This window comes from Chlorocebus sabaeus, chromosome 5, assembly GCF_047675955.1.
Source record: "Chlorocebus sabaeus isolate Y175 chromosome 5, mChlSab1.0.hap1, whole genome shotgun sequence".
NCBI classification, from domain to species: Eukaryota; Metazoa; Chordata; class Mammalia; order Primates; family Cercopithecidae; genus Chlorocebus; species Chlorocebus sabaeus.
In genome coordinates this window covers 66,824,056-66,849,270 of record NC_132908.1, presented here as the reverse complement: position 1 = coordinate 66,849,270, position 25,215 = coordinate 66,824,056, and the positions used below count along the sequence as shown (strand labels likewise).

Sequence of the window (25,215 nt, the reverse complement as noted above, 5' to 3'; positions counted from 1 at the left end):
TCTTCTGCTCTCAAAGAGGGTGTGTGTGCACATTCTTAGAACACGAGAGCTTGAAAGAACCTCAGAAGTCAATCCACCCCATCGCAGCTCATAGTCAGGAGAAATTAAGTTCTAACAACGCATTACTGGCCCAGCGTCACACTAGTCAACCAGTGACAGGGTACCATACTCAACCCCAATGGGGCTTCAGATAGAAAAACTGGGTTGTCAAAGACAAGGAGTTACAAGTCCATCATGCCTTACAGAATTATGGTATTCTTTTTTTTTTTTTTTTTTTTTTTTTTTTTGAGACGGAGTCTCACTCTGCCATCCAGGCCGGAGTGCAGTGACATGATCTTGGCTCACTACAACCTCCACCTCCCAGGTTCAAGCGATCCTCCAGCCTCAGCCTCCCAAGTAGCTGGGATTACAAACGTGTGCCACCACGCCTGGCTAATTTTTGTATTTTTAGTAGATATGGGGTTTTACTATGTTGGCCAGGCAGGTCTTGAACTCCTGACCTCAAGTGATCTGCCAGCCTCAGCCTCCCAAAGTTCTGGGAGTACAGGCATGAGCCACCATACCCAGTCTGCTATATTACCTTTTAACTCTATTCAATATAGCCAATGTTCTCTAACTTTTAATCCTAATTATTTGAGGTACACCTGTATCTCCCCAAAAGGACTGCACCCATCTTGAGAGCCAGGGCAGATTTGTTTCCCGCATTTTTCACTACTTCTACTCTCTGTCTCCTGTGTTCTTGCTTCGTCTCTTTGCCCACATCAGCCATCTTCCCTGGACGCCCTCCCCACCCCTGCAGCCCAGGGAGAGCATTCCACACTGTGAAGCCCACAGTACCCGTGGCCTCAGCTCCTCAGCCACACAAGCCCCTGTGACATGTGCTGTTTTGACTTTGCTGAGGTGTGATTTCAACTTCTCCGGAACGAGATCGTAGGGCAGAGACCTTCTCTTATATTGCTTCCTATTGTCTGTAGTGCTTAACATTTGCTAAATATTTGTTCAAGAAATACTTGTTCAATAACCCCAATAATCTAGCAAAAGAAATATATTTGATTGGATAGAAGAGTTTTAAAGGGAAAAGAAAAGAAAAAAAATACAAAAAAAAAAAAAATTAAAAACTACTGGGAGGCCAAGCCAGGCGGATCACGAGATCAGGAGTTCGAGACCAGCCTGGCCAAGATGGTGAAACCCCATCTCCACTAAAGATACAAAAATTAGCCAGGTGTGGTGGTGGGCACCTGTAATCCCCGCTACTTGGGAGGCTGAGGCAGGAGAATTGCTTGAACCTAGGAGGCGGAGGATCCAGTGAGCTGAGATCATGCCACTGCACTCCAGCCTGGGTGACAGGCAAGACTCCATCTCGGAAAAAATAAATAAATAAATAAATAAATAATAAAAATTTTAAAAATTAAAAATTAAAAAATAAAAAATAAAAGAAAGATATTCAAAATAAAACCACCTGACATTTGTATAACGCTATCATTTATGAAACAGGTTCTTTTGGCCGGGCACAGCGTCTCACGTCTGTAATCCCAGCACTTTGGGAGGCTGAGGCAGGCGGATCACCTGAAGTCAGAAGTTCGAGACTAGCGTGACCAACATGGTGAAACCCTGTCTCTACTAAAAATACAAAAATTAAGCCGGGCACAATGGCTCACAACTGTAATCCCAGTACTTTGGGAGGCCAAGGCAGGCGGATCATTTGAGGCCAGGAGTTCGAGACCAGCTTGGTCAACATGGCAAAACCCCATCTCTACAAAAATTAGGTTGGACACAGTGGTTCACCCCTACAATCACAGCACTTTGGGAGGCAAAAGCAGGGGGATCACTTAAGGTCAGGAGTTCAAGACCAGCCTGGCCAACATGGCAAAACTCTATCTCTATTAAAAATACAAAAAATTAGCTGGGTATGGTGGCACATGCCTATAGTCCCCACTACTCAGGAGGCTGAGGCAGGAGAATTGCTTGAGCCCGGGAATGGGGAGGTTGCAGTGAGCTGAGAGCATGCCATTGTACTCCTGTACTCCAGCCTGGGTGACAGAGCGAGACTTCCTCTAAAAAAAAAAATGCACACACAAACAGGTACTTTTTATTTTACACTAATTTGGATATTATTTTCAGAAAATCTGAAAAGATAGTATGCCCTTCACCCAGTTTCCCTTAATAATACTCTCTTATAGAATCATGGCATATTTGCCAATGCTAAAATAATAATTAGTATACTACCATTAACTAAAGTCCAGACTTTATTTGGATTTCACCAGCTTTTGCACTAATGTTTTCTTTCTGTTCCAAGATCCAACCCAGGATCCTGCATTGCCTTTAGCAAGTTTACTTTTATTAGCTCACTGATCCTCCCAATGCCCTTATGAGGAAGATATTATTATTCCCATTTCACTGCAGACAAAACTGAGGCTCACAGAGGGACCCCTCAGAGAGGCGCGTGCAGTCAGCAAATAGCAGAACCAGTACTCAAACCAGAACACCATGAGGTAAAAACAGTGGGCGTAGGGAGCGAAGACGGCTTCAATGTTTCCCAAATGGGAAGGAAAGTGGGGTACCAAGGACCGGGAAAGTGGGGTACCAAGGAGGGAAAGTGGGGGTACCAAATGGTAAGCAGTAAGATGGCAGTTGCATGGCCTCTGCTTTCTGTAACCTTGGGTATTTCACAAAGTTCCCTCTGTGATGCTGGTAAAACATCCTAACTTTATGAATCACATATTCATTCAGGACTGAGACACACTCTAGTCACAGCCAAAAAAAAGATCAGGAATTGGAAATTCTTTTGCTTAATCCTAGAGACACTGCCAGCCCACTGTGTGTACCAAGATGCTCAGGTGTGCATGGTATATCACAAGCTCGTGGCGGACACTCAGGATTTTTCGGCCCTGCACTCAAGCACGTAGAAAGCCAGCACCAATAACAACAGAAGCTCTGTCTACTGAAGATCAGCTCATACCGTGTGGGCCACCGTAAAGCAGTTGGTGTCTTTCACCCGTGAAACACAAGCAACCGCACTGCCAAGGCAGCTGATCAGTCAGCTCTTCACGAGAGCAACCAAAACCGGACCAAGATTTCGTAATTAGCACGGCATGGGATGACTGAAGCTCATATAAAGAAAAACAGTTATATTACACGGGGGAGAAAGGAGCAAAACTTAAAAATGGACAAAGCCATACTGTGTTACCTGATTGATGGGAAGGTAAAATCCTTCCCCGGTTTATATACGGATGAACACGATTCCTACTTACATCCCACTGTGCTTCAAAGAATTCAAAGTCTGAAATTTGTTTTGAAAATGTATGAACGATCAAAGAACATCATGGAGGGGGAAAAAAAAAAAAAGGCAAAACTAGCGCTTCCAGACATTAAAGAAAATACGAAAACACGTCAGTAATAAAAATCATATGGGACTTACTCAAAACAAGAAACAAATTCTCACCGTATGTAAGAATGTGAAAAGTGATCAACACTAAATAAAATCACAGTAAAAAATGACACTGTTTACTTAATGTCTCTGTGATAATAGGATCCCAGTATAGAAAATAATTTAGACCCAGTCCTCATTGTATATATGTACATGTCTATATAATATATATTATGTATAAATATATATTTATAGTTATATATTATAGTGATACATATATCACTATAAACTCCAATGGGATATTTATTTTGGTAACATAACATCATGAAGAAAGCAAGTGAAAACAGAAGGAAGTATTTATCTCTGCAGATCCAATGTGGCCATAAAGAAAAAAAAAAGTATCGCATTTTATAAACAAGAACTTTTACATTATTGACGCAAAAAGTGAAATTATACACATTTTTTAACTGCGCAGGCCTAATTATTTTTAAAATTCTTAAATCCTTTTCTGCAATACTCACAGAAATAAGATAAAATGCAAAACAGTGATATGGGAAGATTTATAATCATAAATATAACAGATAAAACTTGCAGCTACACATGTCATGCCCATTAGGATGGGCATGACATATTAAATATAGAATTACCATAGTAATTCCACTCCTAGGTATACAACCAAAAGAACTGAAAGCTTGGGCTCAGATACTTGTACAGCCAAGTTCTCAGCTGCATTATTCCAATAGCCAAAAGGTGGAAATGACCCAAATGTTCATCTACAGATGAATGGAGAAACAAAATATGGTATGTATATGCAATCAAATATTATTCAGCCTTAAAAAGGAAGGAAATTCTGATACATGCTACAACATGGATGAATCTTGAAAACACCACGCTAAGTGAAATAAGCCAGACATAAAAGGACACGTTAGTCCACTAAAATGAGGTATCTAGAATAAGAAAATGCAGAAACAGACAGGAGATTAGGGGTCACCATGGGCTGCGGGAGAGGGGCGGGCAGGTTGGGGGGAAATGTTATTGTTTAATGGATGCAGAGAATCCATTGGGATGATGAAAGTTCTGGAAACGGACGCTGGTGGTGACAGTTACCCAACATTGTGATTGTACTCAATGCCACCAAATTACACACCTAAAAATGGTTTAAATGGTAAATTTCATGTTGTGTGTTTTTTACTACAATTTTTTAAAATTGTACCTAGAATATATTAAGAGCTTATATAAACCTCTAAAATAAACTTCTAAATCTTTGAAGGACAAATGATCAAATACTATGAAAAGAGACACAATAAAAAAGAAATAGTTAAGCAACTAGTAAATGAGGAAATGCAACAAGGTTAAACATTTTAACCAATGAGGTGGCACTTAATACTAATAGCAAAAAATTATAAACCAATATTTACAAGGTTGCAGGAAAAAAAAAAACCTCACATACCACTTTATGAACATTTTGGACTACTTTGGATATATGATTGATCCTCTTAGAAAGACAGTCTGCTAATACACACTAGAGCTCATTTTTTAAAATTCACATATTTTGACTTAAGAATTTCACTCAAGAAGAAACAAAGCTGTATGCAGGTATTTACAGCAGAATTTTGTTTTGCAACAGGGAAATACACAAGAATTAAGGAATGGTTAGATGAATTACGGAATATTAACTGCAAAATAGTATGAGGTCACTTTTAAAAAGCAAAGAAGAAGAGCACATAGATGCATGAAACCATGTATAAAAATAGGCTGGACGCAATGGCTCACGTCTGCAATCCCAACACTTTGGAAGGCCGAGACAAGAGGATCGATCCAAGCCAGGAGTTTGAGACCAGCCTGGGCAACAAAGTGAGACCCCCATCTCTACAAGAAAATTTTAAAAAAGAAAAATGAAGTGGAAAAAAAATATATATATATATATATATATATTCATGTTGCCTAATTAAAACTCCATAAAATTATTCATAAAGACAAAAGCTCTGTGCCAGGCACCCTGCCAAGCACTCTGCATGTTTTATATACAGGCATACCTTGTTTTGTTGAGTTGCACTATGTGATTTTTTACAAACTGAAGGCTTGTGGCAACCTGATATCCAGCAAGTCTATTTCTCAACATCATTTTTCCAACAGCATAAACTCCCTTCATGTTTCTGTGTCACATTTTGGTAATTCTCACAATATGTCAACGTTTCCAACTTAAAATTTTTCATAGTTGTTATTTATATCTGTCATGGAGATCTGTGACCAGTGATCTTTGATATGTTACTACTGCCACTGTTTTGCAGTGCCACAAACCGCATCCATATATTATAGCAAATTTGGGCCAGGTGCAGTGGCTCACACCTGTAATCCCAACATTTTGGGAGGCTGAGGCGGGTGGATTACCTGAGGTCAGGAGCTCGAGATCAGCCTGGCCAACATGGTAAAACCCCAGCTTTACCAAAAATACAAAAATTAGGTGGGCACAGTGGCACATGCCTATAATCCCAGCTCCTGGGGGGTGCTGAGGCAGGAGAATCGCTTGAACCAGGAAGCAGAGGTTGCACTGAGCCGAGATCACGCCATTGCACTCCAGCCTGGGCAACAGCATGAGACTTTGTCTCAATAAATAAATAAATAAATAAATAAATAGCAAATTGAATAATAAATATTGTGTGTGTTCTGACTGCTCCCCCGACTGGTTGTTCTCTCTCTCTCTCCTCATACCCTACAATGGCCTCTAAGTGTTCAAGTGAAAGGAAGAGTCACATGTCTCTCACTGTAAATCAAATACTAGAAATTATTACATTTAGTGATAAGGAAGGTGGGTTGAAAGCCAAGACAGGCCAAAGCTGAAGCTTCTATGCCAGTTAGCCAAGTTGTGGATGCAAAGGAGAAGTTCTTGAAGGAAATTAAAAGCGCTACTCTGGTGAACACTTGAGTGATAAGAAAGTAAAACAGCCTTACCAAGAAAAGCTGGTAGGCAGAAAGTTTGAGTAGTCTGAAAAGAAGATCAAACCAGCCTCAACATTCTCTTAAGCCAAAGCCTAATCCGGAGCAAGACCCTAACTCTCTTCAATTCTATGAAGGCTGAGAGAGGTAAGGAAGTTGCAGAAGAAAAATTGGAAGATAGCAGAGATTGGTTCATGAAGTTTAAGAAAAGAAGCCTCAAACATAACGTAAAAGTGCAAGTGAAGAAAATGCTGATGAAGAATCTGCAGCAAGTTATCCAGAAGATCTAGCTAAGATTACTGATGGGGTTGGCTACACTAAACAACAGATTTTTCAATGTAGACAAAATAGCCTTCTATTGCAAGAAGATGCCATCTTGGACATTCATAACTAAAGAGAAGTTAATTCCTTCAAAGCTTCAAAGGACGGGCTGTCTCTCTTCTTAGAAGCTAATGTCGCTGGTGATTTTAAGTTGAAGCCAATGTTCACTTAACATTCTGAAAATCCTAGGGCCCTTATAAATTATGCTAAATCTACTCTGCTTGTGTTTTATAAATGGAGCAACAAAGCCTGGATCACAGCACATTTGTTTGCAGCATGGTTTACTGAATATTTAAAGCCCACTGTTGAGATATACTGCTCAGGAGAAAAGATTCCTTTCAACATATTACTGCTCATGGATAATGCACCTGGTTACCCAAGAGCTCTGATGGAGATATACAAGGAGATTAACGTTGTTTTCACGCCTGCTAACACAACATCCATTCTGTAGTCCATGGAGCAAGGAGTCATCTTGCCTTTCAAGTCTTACTATTTAAGAAATACATTTTATGGCTGGGCACAGGGGCTCAGGCCTATAATCTCAGCACTTTGGGAGGCTGAGGTAAGTGGATCACTTGAGGTCAGGAGTTTGAGACCAGTCTGGCCAACATGATGACATCCTGTCTCTAAAATACAAAAATTAGCCAGATGTGGTAGCAGATGCCTATAATCCCAGCTACTTTGGAGGCTGAGGCACAAGAATCACTTGAACCCGGGAGGTGGAGGTTATAGTGAGCCATGATCATGCCACAGCATTCCAGCCTGGGCAACAGAGCGAGACTCCATCTCAAAAACAAAAGACGAAAAAAAAAAATACAAAAAAGCCCCACAAATACATGTTATAAGGCTATAACTGCCATAGATCATGATTCCTCTGATGGATGGGGGCAAAAACCCATTAAAAACCTCCTAAAGGCTCAGGCCTACAATCCCAGCACTTTGGGAGGCCAAGGCAGGCAGATCACCTGAGGTCAGGAGTTCAAGACTAGCCTGGCCCACCTGATGAAACCCCATCGCTACTGAAAATACAAAAATTAGCTGGGTGTGGTGGTACATGCCTAGAATCCCAGCTACTCCTGGGACTGAGGTAGGAGAATCGCTTTAACCCAGGAGGTGGAGGTTGCCGCAGTGAGCTGAGATCATGCCATTGCACGCCAGCCTGGGCAACAAGAGCAAAACTCCATCTCAAAAAAAATTTAAAAATTTAAAAAAATAAAAACTAAAAACGACTCACCATTCTAGATGCCATTAAGAACATTTGTGATTCATGGGAGGAGGTCAACATATCAACACAACAGGGGTTTGGAAGAAGCTCATTCAAACCCTGATGGATGGCTTTGAGGGGTTCAAGATTTCAGGGGAGGAAGGAAATGCAGGTGTGGTGGAAACAGCAGGAGAGCTAGAATAAGAAGTAGGCCTGAAGATGCTACTAAACTGCTTCAATCTCATGAGAAGACTGGAATGGGTTAGGAGTTGTCTTATGGATGAGCAAAGAAAGCAGTTTCTTGAGATGGAATCGACTTCTAGTGAAGATGCTGTGAACACTGTTGAAATGACAACAAGGATTTAGAATATTCTGTATACTTAGTTGATAAAGCAGTGGCAAAGTTTGAGAGAATTGACTCCAATTTTGAAAGATTTTCTACTGTTGGTAAAATGCTATCAAACAGCGTCGCGTGCTACAGAGAAATCTTTGATGAAAGGGAGTATCAACTGACACGGCAAACTTCATGTTGTCTTATTTTAAGAAATTGCCACAGCCACCCTGACCTTCAGCTACCACCACCCCGATCAGTCAGCAGCCATCAACATCGAGGCGAGACCTTCCACCAGCGAAGAGATTTCCACTGGCTAAAGGCTCAGATAATTGGTAGCACTTTTAGCAATAAAGTATTTTTTAATTAAGGCATATACATTTTTTAGACATAATGCTGTTGTACCCTTTATGGACTACAATATAGTGTAAAGGTAACTTTTACATGCACTGGGAAACCAAAAACTTCATGTGACTTGCTTTTTTGTGATATTTGCTTTATTGTGGTAGCCTGGAAACAAACCCATAATATCTTGAAGTTATATCTATAATTTATTCCTTATAACAACTTATGAGATATACACTTCTGCTGTAATTTTTTTTTTTTTTTTTTTTTTTTTTTGAGACAGGGTCTCACTCTGTCACCCAGGCTGGAGTGTAGTCGTGCCGTCTCAGTTCACTGCAACATCTGCCTCCTAGGCTCAAACGATCCTCCTGGCTCAGCATCCTGAGTAGCTGGGACTACAAATGCATGTCACCACGCCCAACTTTTGCTCTAATTTTATAAACGAGAAAACTAAGACCCAGCGAGTCACTGGGCCTTAAACACATTAAAGATGAAGAACTGGAACCTGACCACAGCTGATGCAACTTCTGACTGATGCGTATGGAAATTACATTTAGGGAAGAAGTAAAATATGTAAATTTGGGGGTAAAGTCTTCAATAAAGAATTAGCAAGTAAATCATTCCATACAAGTCTCTATGAAGGGCTACGCCATTAGTCTATTTCTTGATTCCACCACTTCTAAAACTTAGAAATATAATATTTATACAGACAGGCTGCCATTCACTCTTGTTTTATAAAAATGGATACTTTATGGTTGTGACAACATAAAAAAAACCACCTGGAATCCAGCTCCGGTTTGGCCCCAAATTTCTTTTTCATGCATAACTGCAGCACACAGCCAAAAAAGGCTGCTAAATAAATCTCGCAAGTCTGTGGAGACTCTTCCAGGAGGCAGAGCTCCCCACCACCACCATCTTGGAACTGGTCCTCAGAGTTCTCACAGCAGCAGACTGAGGGATGAAGATGTCCTCATTCACGCCCTCAAACCCCCTCTGGTCCTGCGCTGCTTAAGAGAGGAGCTTCAGCAGCTCCCCACGGCAAAGGTGACACAGTTCTGTACCCTGGGGGCAGACGTTATATCAAGTACAGGCTGCCTGTGAGGTAAAGGTGAAACACCATCACAGCAGAAAGGGGAGAGATGGACATCAAGGCCTCAGCACTGGAGTGGGCAGAAATCCCTAAAATACAACTGCCCTTCAGAGACAGATCTTAGGAACAGGTTTGGGCTTTGAGAGACACCACCATGAAACATGTCCAAGGCAGTCCGAGGTTAGAGACACTCGGCTTCTTGAAGACACAGCTGGCACCTGCCTTGTCTGCTAGAACATAATGTTCCTAGAGATAAGGACAATAAGTAATGGGACCTAAAAATAAATGTAGGGGAAATACAGCTCTATTGAAATGTCTAAGAGTGACTCAAGGACTATCACCAAAGAAAGTCAATTCACCAATAGTTTTTATAGGAAAAGTAGAAGTAGTTGCAGGAAACCATGATCCCAGTAACACAGGCCCCTGGCAGAACAAAGCCACTGGTAGCTCCGCCACGGCACCTGGGAATCAGTTGGTTCCTAAAAGCCAGTCCCCCGTCCCCATTTGTAAACACTGCCCTCCTCCACAGCCACTGAGTTTTCTAAGAGAAAAATGCTCGCAGAGCTGCCTATGGTTCTCTATACCATGGCTCACGGCCATCACTTTGCTGTTGCCTTCACACAGACAGGAAGGCCAGGCTCAGCTACCCCTGGATGTTCCAGCACGAGGATATAGTGGGTGGTCCAGGGGCACCAGGGGGTTGAGATGGCAGCCCCAGGATTCCCCACCTGCAGCTCCTCCTCTTCCCCAAGGCTCAGGGTGAGCTAGTCAGTTCACTCAAGTCCTTCAGGCAGGTCCCAAACTTCAGGGAGGAGGTCAGGCCACCGCACTCACAGTGCGCTTTATAGGACACAGAGCACTCCATCTCGTGGTCCACTGAAGACGACAGGGTATCCAGGCAACAGCAGCAGCCACAGGGACTCTGAAGCCCCCATATGGTGCTGCCAGAGAACTGAAGGGTATTACAAAGGAACTCAAATCAATTTCTTCCACTCAGTAAGTTTGTCACACAGAGGTCATTTAACAATGCCACAACAACACTTTCATGAAGAGCTACGCTGCTCTGAGTCTCCTGGCCTTCACGCCACACCTCTGCTGTCACGAGCATTAGAAAACTATCTCAGGCCGGGCGCGGTGGCTCAAGCCTGTAATCCCAGCACTGTGGGAGGCCGAGACGGGCGGATCACAAGGTCAGGAGATCGAGACCATCCTGGCTAACACGGTGAAACCCCGTCTCTACTAAAAATACAAAAAACTAGCCGGGCGAGGTGGCGGGCGCCTGTAGTCCCAGCTACTCCAGAGGCTGAGGCAGGAGAATGGCGTAAACCCAGGAGGCGGAGCTTGCAGTGAGCTGAGATCTGGCCACTGCACTCCAGCCTGGGCGACAGAGCGAGACTCCGTCTCAAAAAAAAAAAAAAAAAAAAAAAGAAAACTATCTCAGCGTCACCTACCAGTTTCAACCCCAGCATTCCTCTACCTACAGTGCATGGAAGCGAAATGTCTATGTCCCTGCCCAACTGCCCCAAATGAAGACAAACTACCGAACGACCAGCAGTCACTAAAGATTCGACAGTCTTTGAGAAGTTAAGAGAAATGAATGGGTTTGTTTTTTCTTTTTCTTTTTTGACTCTGTCCTGATGAGAGAGAGGGAGAGCAGGACGGAAAATGAGTTGTTCTGAAATAGGTCCTTCCCGTCTCACTTACGGGGAAGCAGAGCCAAGTGTGAGGAAGCTCTGTGCGCACGTGGACGGGACTGTCTCCTCTCAAATGGGGCCCCCGTCGGGATGGCCCCAGCACACCCCCAAGTAGTTACCTGGCTTTGCCCTAGTCAGTATGTCAACCCATTCACTGGTGGTGCCATCATCTGACTCAGCTCTTAGCAACAATACTTAGTCCTATATTTCCTTAGTCTGATAATTCCCTTACGCGAAGGAAATCAAAAATATGCCATGTATAAATGAGATAGCCTCCCCAACATGAAATCTAATGCTGACGAGAAATGAATAGAAAGGCCGGGCGTGGTGGCTCATGCCTGTAATCCCAGCACTTAGGGAGGCCGAGGCGGGCTGATCACGAGATCAGGAGATAGAGATCATCCTGGCTAACACGGTGAAACCCCATCTCCACTAAAAATACAAAAAATTAGCCAGGCATGGCAGCGGGTGCCTGGAGTCCTAGCTACTTGGGAGGCTGAGGCAGAAGAATGGTGTGAACCCAGGAGGCGGAGCTTGCAGAGAGCCAAGATCGTGCCACTGCACTCCAGCCTGGGAGACAGAGCGAGACTCCATCTCAAAAAAAGAAAAAGAAGACAGGACTTTTTATTTCTGTGCAAATGAGTATTTTAGAAAAGCGCAGTCATATGGAGAATAACCATGGCTGTACAGAATATGCCAGAGATAGAAGAAGATGGGTCAGTAGAAAGACTGATGGATTCAAATCCAGTTTAGTCCTAGAGCCTTCTGATGCCCACCCTCTATTCTGACACAGTGGGCAGGATCCCGTGTCCACGTTAGAACGGGTGAGAGCCCACGGCTTCAGTGCAGGCTGGCGTGCAGTGCCATCACTCACCTGTGCCGTTGGCCAAGCCACTGTGGCCTGAGTTCTTGATGGGCTGGCGGTGCCGGCTCCGAGCACCTGGGCTTTGCTCGCCGGTTGCTGGGGTTGTTCTGGCTGCAGTACCTGAATGTCTGTGCGTCCTGGGGGTTCAAAGTAGAAAGCAGACAGACATAAGTCACTGAAAAGGACAGAAGTGTTTCCTGTCTAAGTCATCATATTCCCTTCTCCTGCCATTTATTGGAAACAAGACCTTTAATGGCCCCTCTAGTTTTGGACTCAACAGAAGCTGGTTCCAAGCAGAGAGACCCAGGGAAGTTTCCTTTTTGGTAAAAGCTCAGAAGGTAACTTTGTGTAAACTTTTCCACTTCAAGTAAACAAATCCAGAGTGAATTGCCCCTGCATCTGAAATAATTGGCAAAATATCCTGTGACCATCACATTATTTTTATTGGGCTCAAATGTTACAAATAAACAAGAATCACTGACAGGCTCAGATGAAAATTTCCCCCCTTAGGCAAGAAGAGCTTTTATCCAAAGCAATTTTCTCTATAGCTAGAAAGATAATTCCCTTGGCAATAAAAGTCAAGGGGCATTAAACAACGTTTAGTCAATGCATATGGTGACACTTTTTGTTGTTGTCGCTCACTTGTTAGTTTGTTTAGAGACAGGGTCACGATCTGCTGTCCAGGCTGGAGTGGTGCGATCATAGCTCATTGCAGCCTCAAACTCCTGGGCTCAAGTGATCCTCCCACCTCAGCCTCCCCAGGAGCTGGACTACAGGCACACAGCACCACGCCTGGCTCATTTTTTTATTTTTGGGGAGATGGGGTCTTGCTGTGTTACCAAGGCTAGTCTCGAACTCCTGAGCTCAAACGATCCTCCCACCTCAGCCTCCCAAAATGCTGGGATTACAGGTATAAGCCACTGTGCCTGGCCTAGATATGTTTTATCTAGAAAAGAGGACTCAACAATCCATCCAAATAAATGAGAAGCAATATAGAAATGGACCGAAATCACAAAGAAAACTATGGGATTTAGCAGCAGAAAACCTATCAGGCATCTTCAGAGAACACAAGGCAACAGGCAGCATGTGCTCTCAAGTTCTTTCTGTAGCTTGACTTTGCCCACTCAGTGAAAATGTCTAAGTCTCCCTGTCCTTCGGTTCATCTGTTTCGCCAAAGGAGGCTCTTCTACTACTTAGTAAGCATCTACTACTTTACAACTGTGAGATGCTTCAAATACCATCCAGTGAAGAAAAGATCACCCCTCTCCAGGCAGAGAAACAGAGGCCCAGAGACAATTTGTACCATGCAACATGGGGTGATAAGACTACTCTCACCAATAAAGGTGGTTGGGCACATTGGCTCACGCCTGTTATCCCAACACTTTGGGACGCCAAGGCAGGAGGATCACTTGAGCCCAGGAGTTTGAGACCAGCCTGGGCAACATAATGAGACCCTGCCTCTACAAAAAATAAACAAAATTAGCTGCACTACTGGTGCATGCCTGTAGTCCCAGGTACTCAGGAGGCTGAAGTAGGAGGATCATTTGAGCCCAGAAGGTAGAGGTTTCAGGGAGCTAAGATCACATCACTGCACTCCAGCCTGGGTGACAGAGTGAAAGAGTGTGTCTCAAAAAAAAAAAAAAAGTCAATAAATAAATAAAGGTAATAATAATGGCTATAGAAGTATGTAATATTCACTGACTCTAACATTATGTTCCAGGTACTGTGTGTGCTATGCACGTTACATATATTTTCTCATTTAACATGGGAACACTAAAGGTAGGTTACTATTATTATCCCCACTTTACAGATAAGCAAACAGACACAGAGAAGCTCTACAGAAAGTAAGCCAAAGGATGCAAAGATTCATATCCAGGCAGTTTAACGTCAAGAGCTCAGGCTCTTAAGTCAGAAGATGGGACAGGAAGCCTGAACTCAAGCTGAATTCCTCTTGGGCTATTTTTTTGCTGGTCATTTGGACAACGGTGAAATTAAGAGCTATAATAGAAAGTTCCCCACTGGGAGGACCCACCCACAGCAGAACAACCCTGCTGGGAGTCTTTGGTCCAGCATGTTGGGACGGTCAACAGGAGGCTCCTTGAGGGATATGAACCACCCTCACCAACTACCTTCTCTAAAGTAAGAAACAGAATTTGACAAGATGAACATAAACCAAAATCTTAACAGTCATTATATTTGGATATTGGGAATACAGAAGCCCTTTTGTGCTCTTCTAGATTTTTCCAGCTTCCTTCATTGAGCTTGTATACTTGTGAGTAAGGAAAAAAACATGAATTTTTGGCTGGGTGCAGTGGCTCACACCTGTAATCCTAACGCTTTGGGAGGCTGAGATGGGATGATTACTTGAGCCCAGGAGTTTGAGACCAGCCTGGGCAACACAGGGAGACCTCATCTCTACCAAAAATTTTTAAACATTAGCCAGGTGTGGTACATGCCCCTGTGGTCCCAGGTACTTGGGAGGCCAAGGCAGGAGGATTACTTCAGCCTGACAGCATGGCAAAAGAGTGAGACTTTGTTTCAAAAAAAAAAATTTCTTTTTAAGTTTTTCTTGCCCCAACCCCCAACAAAAAAAAAAAAAAAAAGGAGAAAAATGGAGAAACATAGCAAACTCTGGAGTCCCTCATACCTAAACACTGCGTGGCAAGAGAGACAGTGCACGACAGAGCTGTGGAAATACAGACTCAATGTGGACTCTCTTTTTCCATCTTAACTTTTTCCTTGAGCTAATTTCATAAATCAAAAGCTGTTAGATGGACGCAGTGGCTCATGCCTGTAATCCCAGCACTTTGGGAGGCCGAGGCAGGTCCATCACCTGAGGTCAGGAGTTCGAGACCAGCCTGGCCGACATAGCAAAACCTCATCTCTACTAAAAATACAAAATTAGCCAGGTGTGGTGGTACGCATCTATAATCCCAGCTACTCCAGAGGCTGAGGCAGGAGAATCACTTAGAATCTGGGAGGTGGAGGTTGCAGTGAGCCGAGATCATGCCACTGCACTCCAGCCTGGGCAACGCAGAGGGAGACTCTGTCTCAACAACAACAAAAAAGCTGTCAACCACACCTCAGTCAAAGATGAGTATTTCAAAGTTCCCACTTCATGGGAAGAAATGTTCACCGTAAGCATTTTACCACAGCTCCTCCTCAAAAGTGGAACCAGTACAAATGAGTTCCAAAGGGAAAGGCAGGCGGCCCTCAGCAAGCTAGTGTGTGTGTGCACGCGTGTGTGCATGTATGTGTGTATATTTGTGTGTATGTCCGTGTGTGTGCATATGTGTACGTGTTGAGGGCAGAGAGCTTGAGAGAGAAAATTGGTTAACAGAAGGTTTGTTTCAGCCAAGGATCCCTTTACTAGGACAAAAAGCCTCTCTGATTTGGAACTTGCAGCCCCCAGGAGCAAGTTGGACCCCTCAGGGAGCTGCAGGACCTGCAAAAAGTACACTGTCAGCCCCTCAGATGAACCTGCCCATGATCAACTCCAGCCCCGGGTTCCTTGTCCCTCTGCAGAGCAGCTGGGCATGACAACAGAGTGGGTCCCATTACTCCCTGGCCCCGCCCTCCCTTCCCAGAAAGGGCATGTGGTCAGCGTGGAGAGAGAATACTTTCAGAAACACTTAACCACTAATGATAGCGGCTTACCCTGAATGATGGGCAGGGCAGGGCGGGATCAGCCCTAAGCTAGGGGCAGCTGGGACCACTTTGCATGAACTGCCGCCTCCCCGCCCGCAGCCAGCCACCACCCCCCAACACACATACATGCCACATCCCCTCTCCCCAGATTCCCTCCTTGCCCTAAATCTGGAGTTACTAGTTTTGGGCTCTTGTGCTACCTTAAAAATAAGACACTTAAAGGAAGAGAAGGCCTCAACATCTGAGGCAACTCCTCTCTTTGGCAGTTTCCTCTCTTGGAGAACTCAGTCAACCCATAAAAGATGGGATCACATCGTGATGAAAAGCTGGCCCAGAGGCTGAAACCACACATCATGGACCAAAATAGCACCCAGACAAATGCGGGGTGATAGCTGAGACAGCCGAGCTCGGCTCTGCCCATGGCTTCAACCTTGGTCTGATTCCCCTTATCATTTAGGGGGAGGGGAGGAGTTATACAGCCCCCAAGGCAGGCAGAAAGCAGTTAGAACAGTCGTGCCAGTCAGGCCAAACTCCACAAATGGTTTTAAGTCAACTCATTATAGAAATTCAGCTCTCTTTGTAGCACGCCCTTTTCAGGAGGCGGTGTGTCCTCACCCAAGGTCCTCTCTCAAGAACTGAGGCCTCCTGAAGGAAAGCCAGTCACAACCAGGACCCATGCTCCCCAAAGTGGTTCTGACGCAGATGAGGTCCCCAGGACAGGGCTGCTCACTGATACTTGGCATTTAAGCTTTGACGGTCATAGCTCTGGCCTCCATCCTCAGCTACACCCTGACAGTCAGAGCCTTGGGTGTCATGGGACATCTGGCCTCGCCCTTCATGAGGGCTGCAGAATTGTACTCAGTCATCCTTTTCTGAGTGTTAGGCCCCGTTCTAGAGACAAAACAGAGTCCCTGACCTCAAGGAGCTTCCACCTTAGTGGAAATGCTGTGATGTGTAATTCTGCTCAGACACAGATTTCCATCACAGCACACAATGCTGCTTTGGGGAAGCCAACTGCTGGTGAGTCAGCCTGGCTGACCACGTGACAGTGTCACCTCAGTGCAGCCTTGTTGACTATTGTCACTTTTGCAATGGTTCATGTGAAGTAATTAAATAAAACAGGACTTTGTTTATTTGTTTTTGTTTTTGTTTTTTTCAAAGCCTTGGCCAGGTGCAGTGACTCATCCCTATAATCCCAGCACTTCGGGAGGCTGAGGCAGGTGGACCACCTGAGGTCAGGAGTTCGAGACCAGCCTGGCCAACATGGCAAAACCCCATCTCTACTAAAAACAGAAAAAATTAGCTGGGCATGGTGGCGCATGTCTATAGACACTTGGGAGGCTGAGGCAGAAGAATCACTTGAACCCGGGAGGCAGAGGTTGCAGTGAGCCAAGATTGCACCACTGCATTCCAGCCTACACGACAGAGCAAGACTCTGTCTCAAAAAATAAAAAATAAAAACAGAACTGAAAGCAAGACCTCAGGGGAGATATTTGCACACACAGGTAGACAACAGCATGATTCACAAGAGCCAAGAGGCAGAAGCAACCCACCCTCAACGAATGGATAAAGTATGGTGTATGCACACATATGAGTATTACTCAACCTTAAAAAGGGAGGAAATTTTGACACAGGCTACCACATGGATGAACCTCAAGGACACTACGCTAAGTGAAAGAAGCCAGTGGCAAAAAGAAGAATCCTGTGTGGGTCCATTTAAATGGTACCTGGAGTAGTCAAACTAACTGAGTGAGAAAGCGGGATGATGGTTGCAAGGAGCTAGGGAGAGGGGGAAATAGGGAAGAAATTTGTAGAAAGCAAAAATATCTATTAAAATGAGCCTAGGTGCAGTGGCTCATGCCTGTAATCCCAGCATTTGAGGAGGCTGAAGCAGGAGGATCAATTGAGACTGGCCCAGGCAACGTAGGAAGACTCTGTCTCCATAAATAAATAAATAAATAAATAAATAAAATGTGAAACATTTTTTTAAAAAGCATTTTGTGGCGTCATCAAAAATTTTAAACTCCTGCTCTTCTAAAGACACTGTCCAAAAAAAATGAAAAGACACTCCATAATACTGAGAAATAATAATACAATCCTAAGCCCCTCAACCAACTGAATGGACCCCCTCTTGGCCAAGAGGACCCCAGAGAAACCTTGAAAACCTTAATTCTCAGCCATGACGAGATGCAAGGTCAGACATACCTCGTTACACCCCCTCCGTCCTAGCCATCATGAGTCTTTCTTTCCTCAGTGTTAAACAAAAATCAACCCTCTCAAAAGACTTGTTCACTGCTGATTTCAACCAACGGCCTCATGCTGCCTTCCCTTTTGTGGTTTCCACACAGCAACTGACCAGCATTCCTTCCTGATAAGAGGCCACTGACCACGGTGTAGTTCTGGCCAGGCCACGGAGGCTGTGCACTGAGTATCTTTCCATCCTCTGCTTCACCTTCTGACGGACAGGGCCTAACTATAATACATTTAAATATTAAGTGTCCACCCCAAAGGGCAACAAGGGACACAAGTAACAAACGTGTTAGTTTATGATGCACACATGTGTGTCCCCTTGGTAAATATTTATAGCTTCTCCTATAACCTGATAAATATGTAAACTTAGCCAACCAGTTTAACGTAAATTACTGTCTCATCCTTCCCTCCCTTGAAGTGCCTGCTTTTTGGTTTCAGGCGGAGGCTCCACTTCCTGCCTGCAGGCTATGGTATCCCCCTTTAGAAATGAAGCTCTCTCTTCTAAATTTATGGAGTTTGTGATTTTTATGGTTGATAATATATAGTTGATAAAGGAATTTTATCCAGAATTGATAGAGAACTCTTAAAATTCAGCAATCAGAAAACAACCCCAATATTTTTTAAATAATCAAAAGATTTGAGGCTGGGTGTGGTGGCTCATGCCTGAAATCCCAGCACTTTGGGAGGCTGAGGCAGGCGGATCACCTGAGGTTGGGAATTCAAGACCAGCCTGAGCAACATGGCAAAACCCTGTCTCTACAAAAACACAAAAATGTGCTAGGTACGGTGGCAAGCGCCTATAGTCCCAGCTACTTGGAAGGCTAAGGCAGGAGGATGGCTTGAGCTTGGGGAGGTTACAGTGAGCCGAGATCACACCAGTGCACTCCAGCCTAGGCAACAGAGTCAAACTTCAACTGAAAAAAAAGATTCGAACAGACACATCACCAAAGAAGATCTACAGAGGGCAAATAAGCACAAAAAAGATGCCCAACATCATAAGTTCTTCGGGAAGTGCAAATTAAAACTACAATGAGATATCATTACATATGTATTAGGACAGACAAAGCTTTTTTAGGTCAGACGCGGTGGCTCACGCCTGTAATCCCAACACTTTGGGAGGCCAAGGCAGGCGGATCGCTTGAAGTCAGGAGTTTGAGACCAGCCTGGCCAACATGGTGAAATTCCTTCTCTATTAAAAATCGAACCATTGCACTCCAGCCTGGCCGACAGAGCCAGACTCTGTCTCAAAAAAAAAAAAAAAAAATACAAAACTTAGGCATAGTGGCTGGCACCTGTAATCCCAGCTACTCAGGAGAATCACTTGAACCTGGGAGGCCAAAGTGGCAGTGAGCCAAGATTGTGCCACTGTCTCTCACAACAAAAAGAATGGACAGAGTTTTTGTACAACTTACAGTAACAAGTCCGGGTTAGGATGCAAAGTAATTGGAATTCTCATACATTGATGGCGGGAACACAGCCACTTTGTAAACTGTTTGGCAGTTTCTTATAAAGTTAAATATATACTCAGCATGCAAACTGATAATCCCATTCCCAAGTACTTTTTAAAATTATTATTTTCAGACAAGGTCTCGCTCTGTCACCCAGGCTGGAGTGCAGTGGCGTGATCATGGCTCACTGCAGCCTCCCACCCCATCCTCCCAGGTAGCTGGGATCACAGGTGCGTGCCACCATGCCTAGCTAATTTTTGCATTTTTGGTAGAGAAGGGGTTTCACCACGTTGCCCAGGCTGATCTTGAACTCCTGAGATCAAGCAATCCACCCTCCTTGGCCTCCTGAAGTGCTGGGATTGTAAGTGTGAGCCACTGCACCCGGCCTCTCCTAGGTATTTACCCATGAGAAATGAAAACATGTTTGCACAAAAGCCTGTATGCAAATGCTCATAGATGCTTTGTTTGTAATCGCCAAATACTGTAGGCAACTCCAAGTCCTTCAATTGGTGAATGAATAGACCAACTGTAGTACACATAGTGGAATAAACTCAATGCATAAAAGGAATGAAGTGCCGGTACATGTGGCAACAGAGGTGAGTCACAACCGCATTATGCTAAGTAAAAGACACCAAAGGCTACACAGTGTACATTTCCATTTTTAAGATATTCAAGAAGAGATCAAACTTAGAGAAAGAAAGCAGATCCATGCTTGCCAGCGGTGAGGGGTAGAAGGAGGAGCTGGCTACAAAGGGGCACTGGGGAACTTTCTGGGGTGATGAAACTTTCTGAATCTTTTTTTTTTTTTTTTTTTTTTTTTTTTGAGACGGAGTTTCACTCTTTCACCCAAGCTGGAGTGAAGTGGCACAGTCTCGGCTCACTACAACCTCTGCCCCCCAGGTTCAAGTGATTCTCCTGCCTCGGCCTTCCTTGTAGCTGGGATTAAAGGCGCCTGCCACCATGCCCAGCTAATGTTTGTGTTTTTAATAGAGACAGGTTTTCACCATGTTGGCCAGGCTGGTCTTGAAGTCTGACCTCAGGACTTCACCCGCCTCGGCCTCTCAAAGTGCAAGGATTACAGGCATGAGCCCACAGGCCCAGCCTTTCTGTATCTTGATTACGATAGTGGCTACCTGGCTGTATGCTTTTGTCAAAAGTTACAGAACTATACACTAGTAAGGGTGGATTTTACTATTTGTAAATTATACCTTAATAAAATAATAATTTTAAAAGCCATTGGTGGAGAAAATATACAAGTAAGCAAAAGGTGTAGAAAGCAGGTATGGCGTGAGGACATGCTCCAAAAAACAGCAAGAATGTGGATGGGAATGTGATTCAGGAAAAATTCAAGACCCTACAAACATTTCTGGATTAATACATGTAGGGATTCTATACAGACTAGGGACACATCTCTCCCAAATGTCGAGAATTCATAGCTAGGCTGGGGGTGGCGGCTCACACCTGTAATCCAGCACTTTGGGAGGCCAAGTGCAGAGGATTGCTTGAGCCCAAGAGTGCAAACGCTGCCTGGCAACATAGGAAGACCTCATTTCCATAAAAAGTTGCTTTAAATTAGCCAGGTATAATGGCAAGTGCCTGTGATCCCAGCTATGCGGGGAGGCTGAGGTGGGAGGATCAGTTGAGCCCGGGAGGTCGAGGCTGCAGTGAGCTGTGATTGCACCACTGCACTCTCTCCTGGGCAATAGAGCGAGAGATCCTGTCTCTAAAAAAAAAAAAAAAAAAAAAAAGGAATTCATGGCTGGCTGGATACCAGGCTCTAAGCATACTTTTCTATCTTGGTAAAAGAGGCCCAGAATATGAAAGGGAGGTTCACTGACCCCAGATTCAGACCCACTGATACTCAAGTTCAGCAAAAGAGAAGTTTCAAGGTATAAAAACTGATTATTAGCCAGGCACGGTGGCTCATGCCTGTTATTCCAGCACTCGGGAAGGCCGAGGTGGGTGGATCACCTGAGGTCATGAGTTCGAGACCAGCTTGGGGAATGGAGGTTGCAGTGAGCTGAGATTCTGCTGCTGCACTTCAGCCTAGGTGACACAGCGAGACTCTATCTCAAAAAAACAAAACAAAGGCCAGGCGCAGTGGCTCACGCCTGTAATCCCAGTATTTTGGGAGGCGGAGGTGAGTGGATCACCTGAGGTCGGGAGTTCGAGACCAGCTTGACCAACACGGAAAAACCCTGTCTCTACTAAAAATACAAGATTATCCAGGCATGGTGACGAATGCTTGTAATCCCAGCTACTCAGGAGGCTGGGGCAGGAGAATCGCTTGAACCCTGGAGGCTGAGGTTGCGGTGAACCGAGATCACACCATTGCACTCCAGCCTGGGCAATAAGGGCGAAACTCTGTCTCAAAACAAACAAACAAAACAAAACAACCTGATTATTGATTTTCCTCCTATAAAACAGCTACAAAAAGTAAAATTGCCTAATAAAACTCTTCTCACATTCCAACCCGGGTGAGCGGTATTTGCCTAGGATTACTAGAACCAAGAGGGCTTCCCACCTCAAGTCTGTCCTTCCTCTGAGCACACTCTTAACTGGTCATTGTCTTTTAATAGCTGCATGGAAAAAAAATTCAGTGGAGCTGGGCCAGTTTCCAGTGAGACAGAACCAGAAAGAAACAGGCACTTAAAATAGAAGCATGAAAAATTTTTTTAAAAAAAGGAAGCTGTAATGGGAAAAGAAACAGTGTCCACCACCCTGAGAAGCACCAATAAATAAACCTACTCCCACCTGCACCCCCCTCAATTCTTCCTCCCCACTCAAATGTAGATTAGAAAAGAAAAAAAAAATGGAGAAGGTGGGTAAAAGGAGAAGCGAACCAGGAAAGACACAATTAGAGTTAAAATCGGCCCCTTCCAGTCATTGCAAAGGCAATTTACGGCTCCATTCCACACCCTACTCTGGACTGCCAGCCTCACAAATGACAGGGAAGGTAAAAATAAAACCGCTGCCAAGTCCATTCTAAATTACTGAAAGACTTCCGGAAGACAAACGATTTTCTTTTGCTCACCCTAGAGAACAGAGCAACCTTCTCAAAGGTGGCAATTTTATTAGACTAAAAAAACTCACCTTGAGAGAGAATGTATAGTCAATGGTGACTTGTCCAATCTACTTCCAGGCTGTATGTTGGGCTTAGCTGAGAAGAGTGCGCAAACGCCCTCTCAAACTTGAAAGACAGCTAGAGAGTTCAGAGGGGAAGTGTTCACCTGCTCAACGCGGCCATCGATGGCTTGAGGTACCCTGAACAGAGACAGCAGCCTGTGATTTGTCCTATGACCTGACATCTCCTGACCCTGAATTATGAGTGCATAGGACACTGTCCCTGCTTAGGAGATGAGCATCCCAGCCCATCAACCTCCACTGCACACAGGAGGAATCTCCATGGGGCTGGCCCCCAAGGAATGCAGAGCACAACCTGTCCAGGTGCGCCAGAAAAGCCTCTTCACTTTCTTGCTACCGGCATCAATCCCTGTTTGAATCTGGCCCACTCACTGCCTCCTTTTACTATAGCTCCAGACCAGAAAGGACGACACAGGACCTTGAATGAATGGGGGACTACAGTATATTAGAGTGTTCTTCCTTTTTTTTTTTTTTTTTTAATAGAGATAGAATCTTGCTATGTTGTCCTGGCTGGTCTCAAACTCCTGGCCTCAAGCAATCCTCTGGCCTCGGCCTCCCAAAGTGTTGGGATTAGACGCATGAGCTGGACAGAGCATTATTTCTAAGTGTTCTGACATGACAAATCACAAGGCAGGAATTCAGCAGGAGGGAGGCAGGATCCAAAAAGAGTATGTTCAATGGACATTCCTCAAAATACCTCTCTAGACCCCTACCAAGGGGCAGTCAGACCCTTGGCTGATCTCCTTGCCCGGCATACTCTTCCTGGACTTTCCACCCAGGTGGCCAAACTCCTAGGCCAAATCTCGGTCTAAATGTCACTCATCTCCCAGGCTACAGTAAATTTCCTTTCATTCTCTCATAACATCCTAATCATTCCCTTTATGGCACTGCTGTGTGTCATTACATATTCATGAGGGCAGGGACCAAGTCTTGTTTTGTGAACCTCTGGAGACTTGGCACCTAGTGCGTGCCTGGCCCACAGTAGGCATTCAGGAAATATTTGTTGAATGAAGGAAAGATGCAAGCTGTCAGGTTCAAAATCACTCTTGGGCCTGTAATCTCCAGTACTTTGCATATTCTTTCCAATCCAGTCACTCATCTCCTCCCCGACCCCTTTAAAAAATGGAATCGGACCACCACACCTGGCTAATTTTTTGATTTTTTTTTTATAGCAATGGGGGTCTCGAACTCCTGAGGTGAAGTGATCCTTCCACCTCGGCCTCCCAAAGTGCTGGGATCACAAGTGTGAGCTGCCGTGGCTGGCCCATTTGAGAGAGTCTTTCTACTGTGGGGAGAATTTCTAAAATGACCTCCCTCCCACGCTAGCCCCCCTCCGATGCCTAAAACCTGTGAATATGACAAGGTGCCACACCCTTGAGTATGTCGTCATGTACCACAACGGACCTTAAGAAAGGGGATCATCCGAGGGGTCACCCAGTCTAATTAGCATCACATCACCTCCTGGAAGCAGAGTGCCTTCTCCAGCAGGTGGCAGGAGAGAAAATCAGATTCAAATCACAGGAACATCTGACACTCCTTTCCTGGCTTGAAGGTAGAGGGGGCACCAATAGAAACAATGCAGGGGTCGGGGGGTGGGATGCTTAAGGAGTTGAGAGAGACCCCCAGTGATGGTCAGCAAGGAATGGGCACCTCAGTCCTACAACTACAAGTAACTAAATTCAGCTAAGGACCCCTGAATAACTTTTTTTTTTTCTTTTGCTTTTTTTTGAGACAGGATCTCCCTCTGTCGCCCAGGTTGGAGTGCAGTGGTGCAATCACTGCATCCTTGACCTCCCCGGGCTCAAGTGATCCTCCTGCCTCAGCCTCTTGAGTAGCTGGGATGACAGGCGTGTGCCACCATGCCTAGCTAATTTCTGTATTTTTTGTTGAGATGGGATTTGGCTATGTTGCTCAGGCTGGTCTCAAACTCCTGGACTCAAGCCACCTGCCCGCCTCAGTCTGTCAAAGTGCTGGAATTACAGGCATGAGCCACTGTGCCCAGCCCTGAATGACCTTTGATGCGAATTCTTCCCCAGTGTATGCAGATAAGAATGCTGTTCTACCAGAGCCTTGATTTTGGCCTTGTGAGACCCTAAAGGGAAAAGTCAGCCGTGCGATCCTGGACTTACGACCTACAGAACTGTGAGCTAATAAATGGTGTTGTTTTAAGCCCTGAGTTTGTGGTGATTTGTTACACAGCAATAGAAAATGAATGCAAATAAATGACAACTTGATTTCCACGGTAGAAGATGGAACTCTCAAATACACGTATGGCTAGGAAACAGCCTTGACCCAGTTCTTGCTGGTCTGGTTCAGAAGCGCTCATACGGTTATGACATCACTCTGTGGGATCCATCTCGAAGGAGCAGCATTCCAGTGATCCTAATGTCCTCAAGACACACATTCCTAAGATTCAACAATCACTTGGGAATTTGAACACTAGCTATAAATGAGATATTACCTATTCTTAGAGGGTAACATTCTTTTCTGGCAGAGTTGAAGTACACAGACTTTACACCTTCTTTTCCCAAACAAGACTTATTTATGTGTCAATTCTTCTCTGATTCCAAT

General features: G+C 44.5%; 1 protein-coding gene across 1 annotated transcript in view; it reads right to left on the bottom strand.

The window, feature by feature from the left end:
* Positions 1 to 25,215, bottom strand: part of WWP2 (WW domain containing E3 ubiquitin protein ligase 2) — a 178,671-nt gene that overhangs the window by 57,402 nt on the left and 96,054 nt on the right. The window contains exon 7 of the mRNA XM_007993797.3: positions 12,164 to 12,291. Coding sequence (XP_007991988.1) covers positions 12,164 to 12,291 — 128 coding nt within the window. The remainder of the gene's footprint in view (positions 1 to 12,163; positions 12,292 to 25,215) is intronic.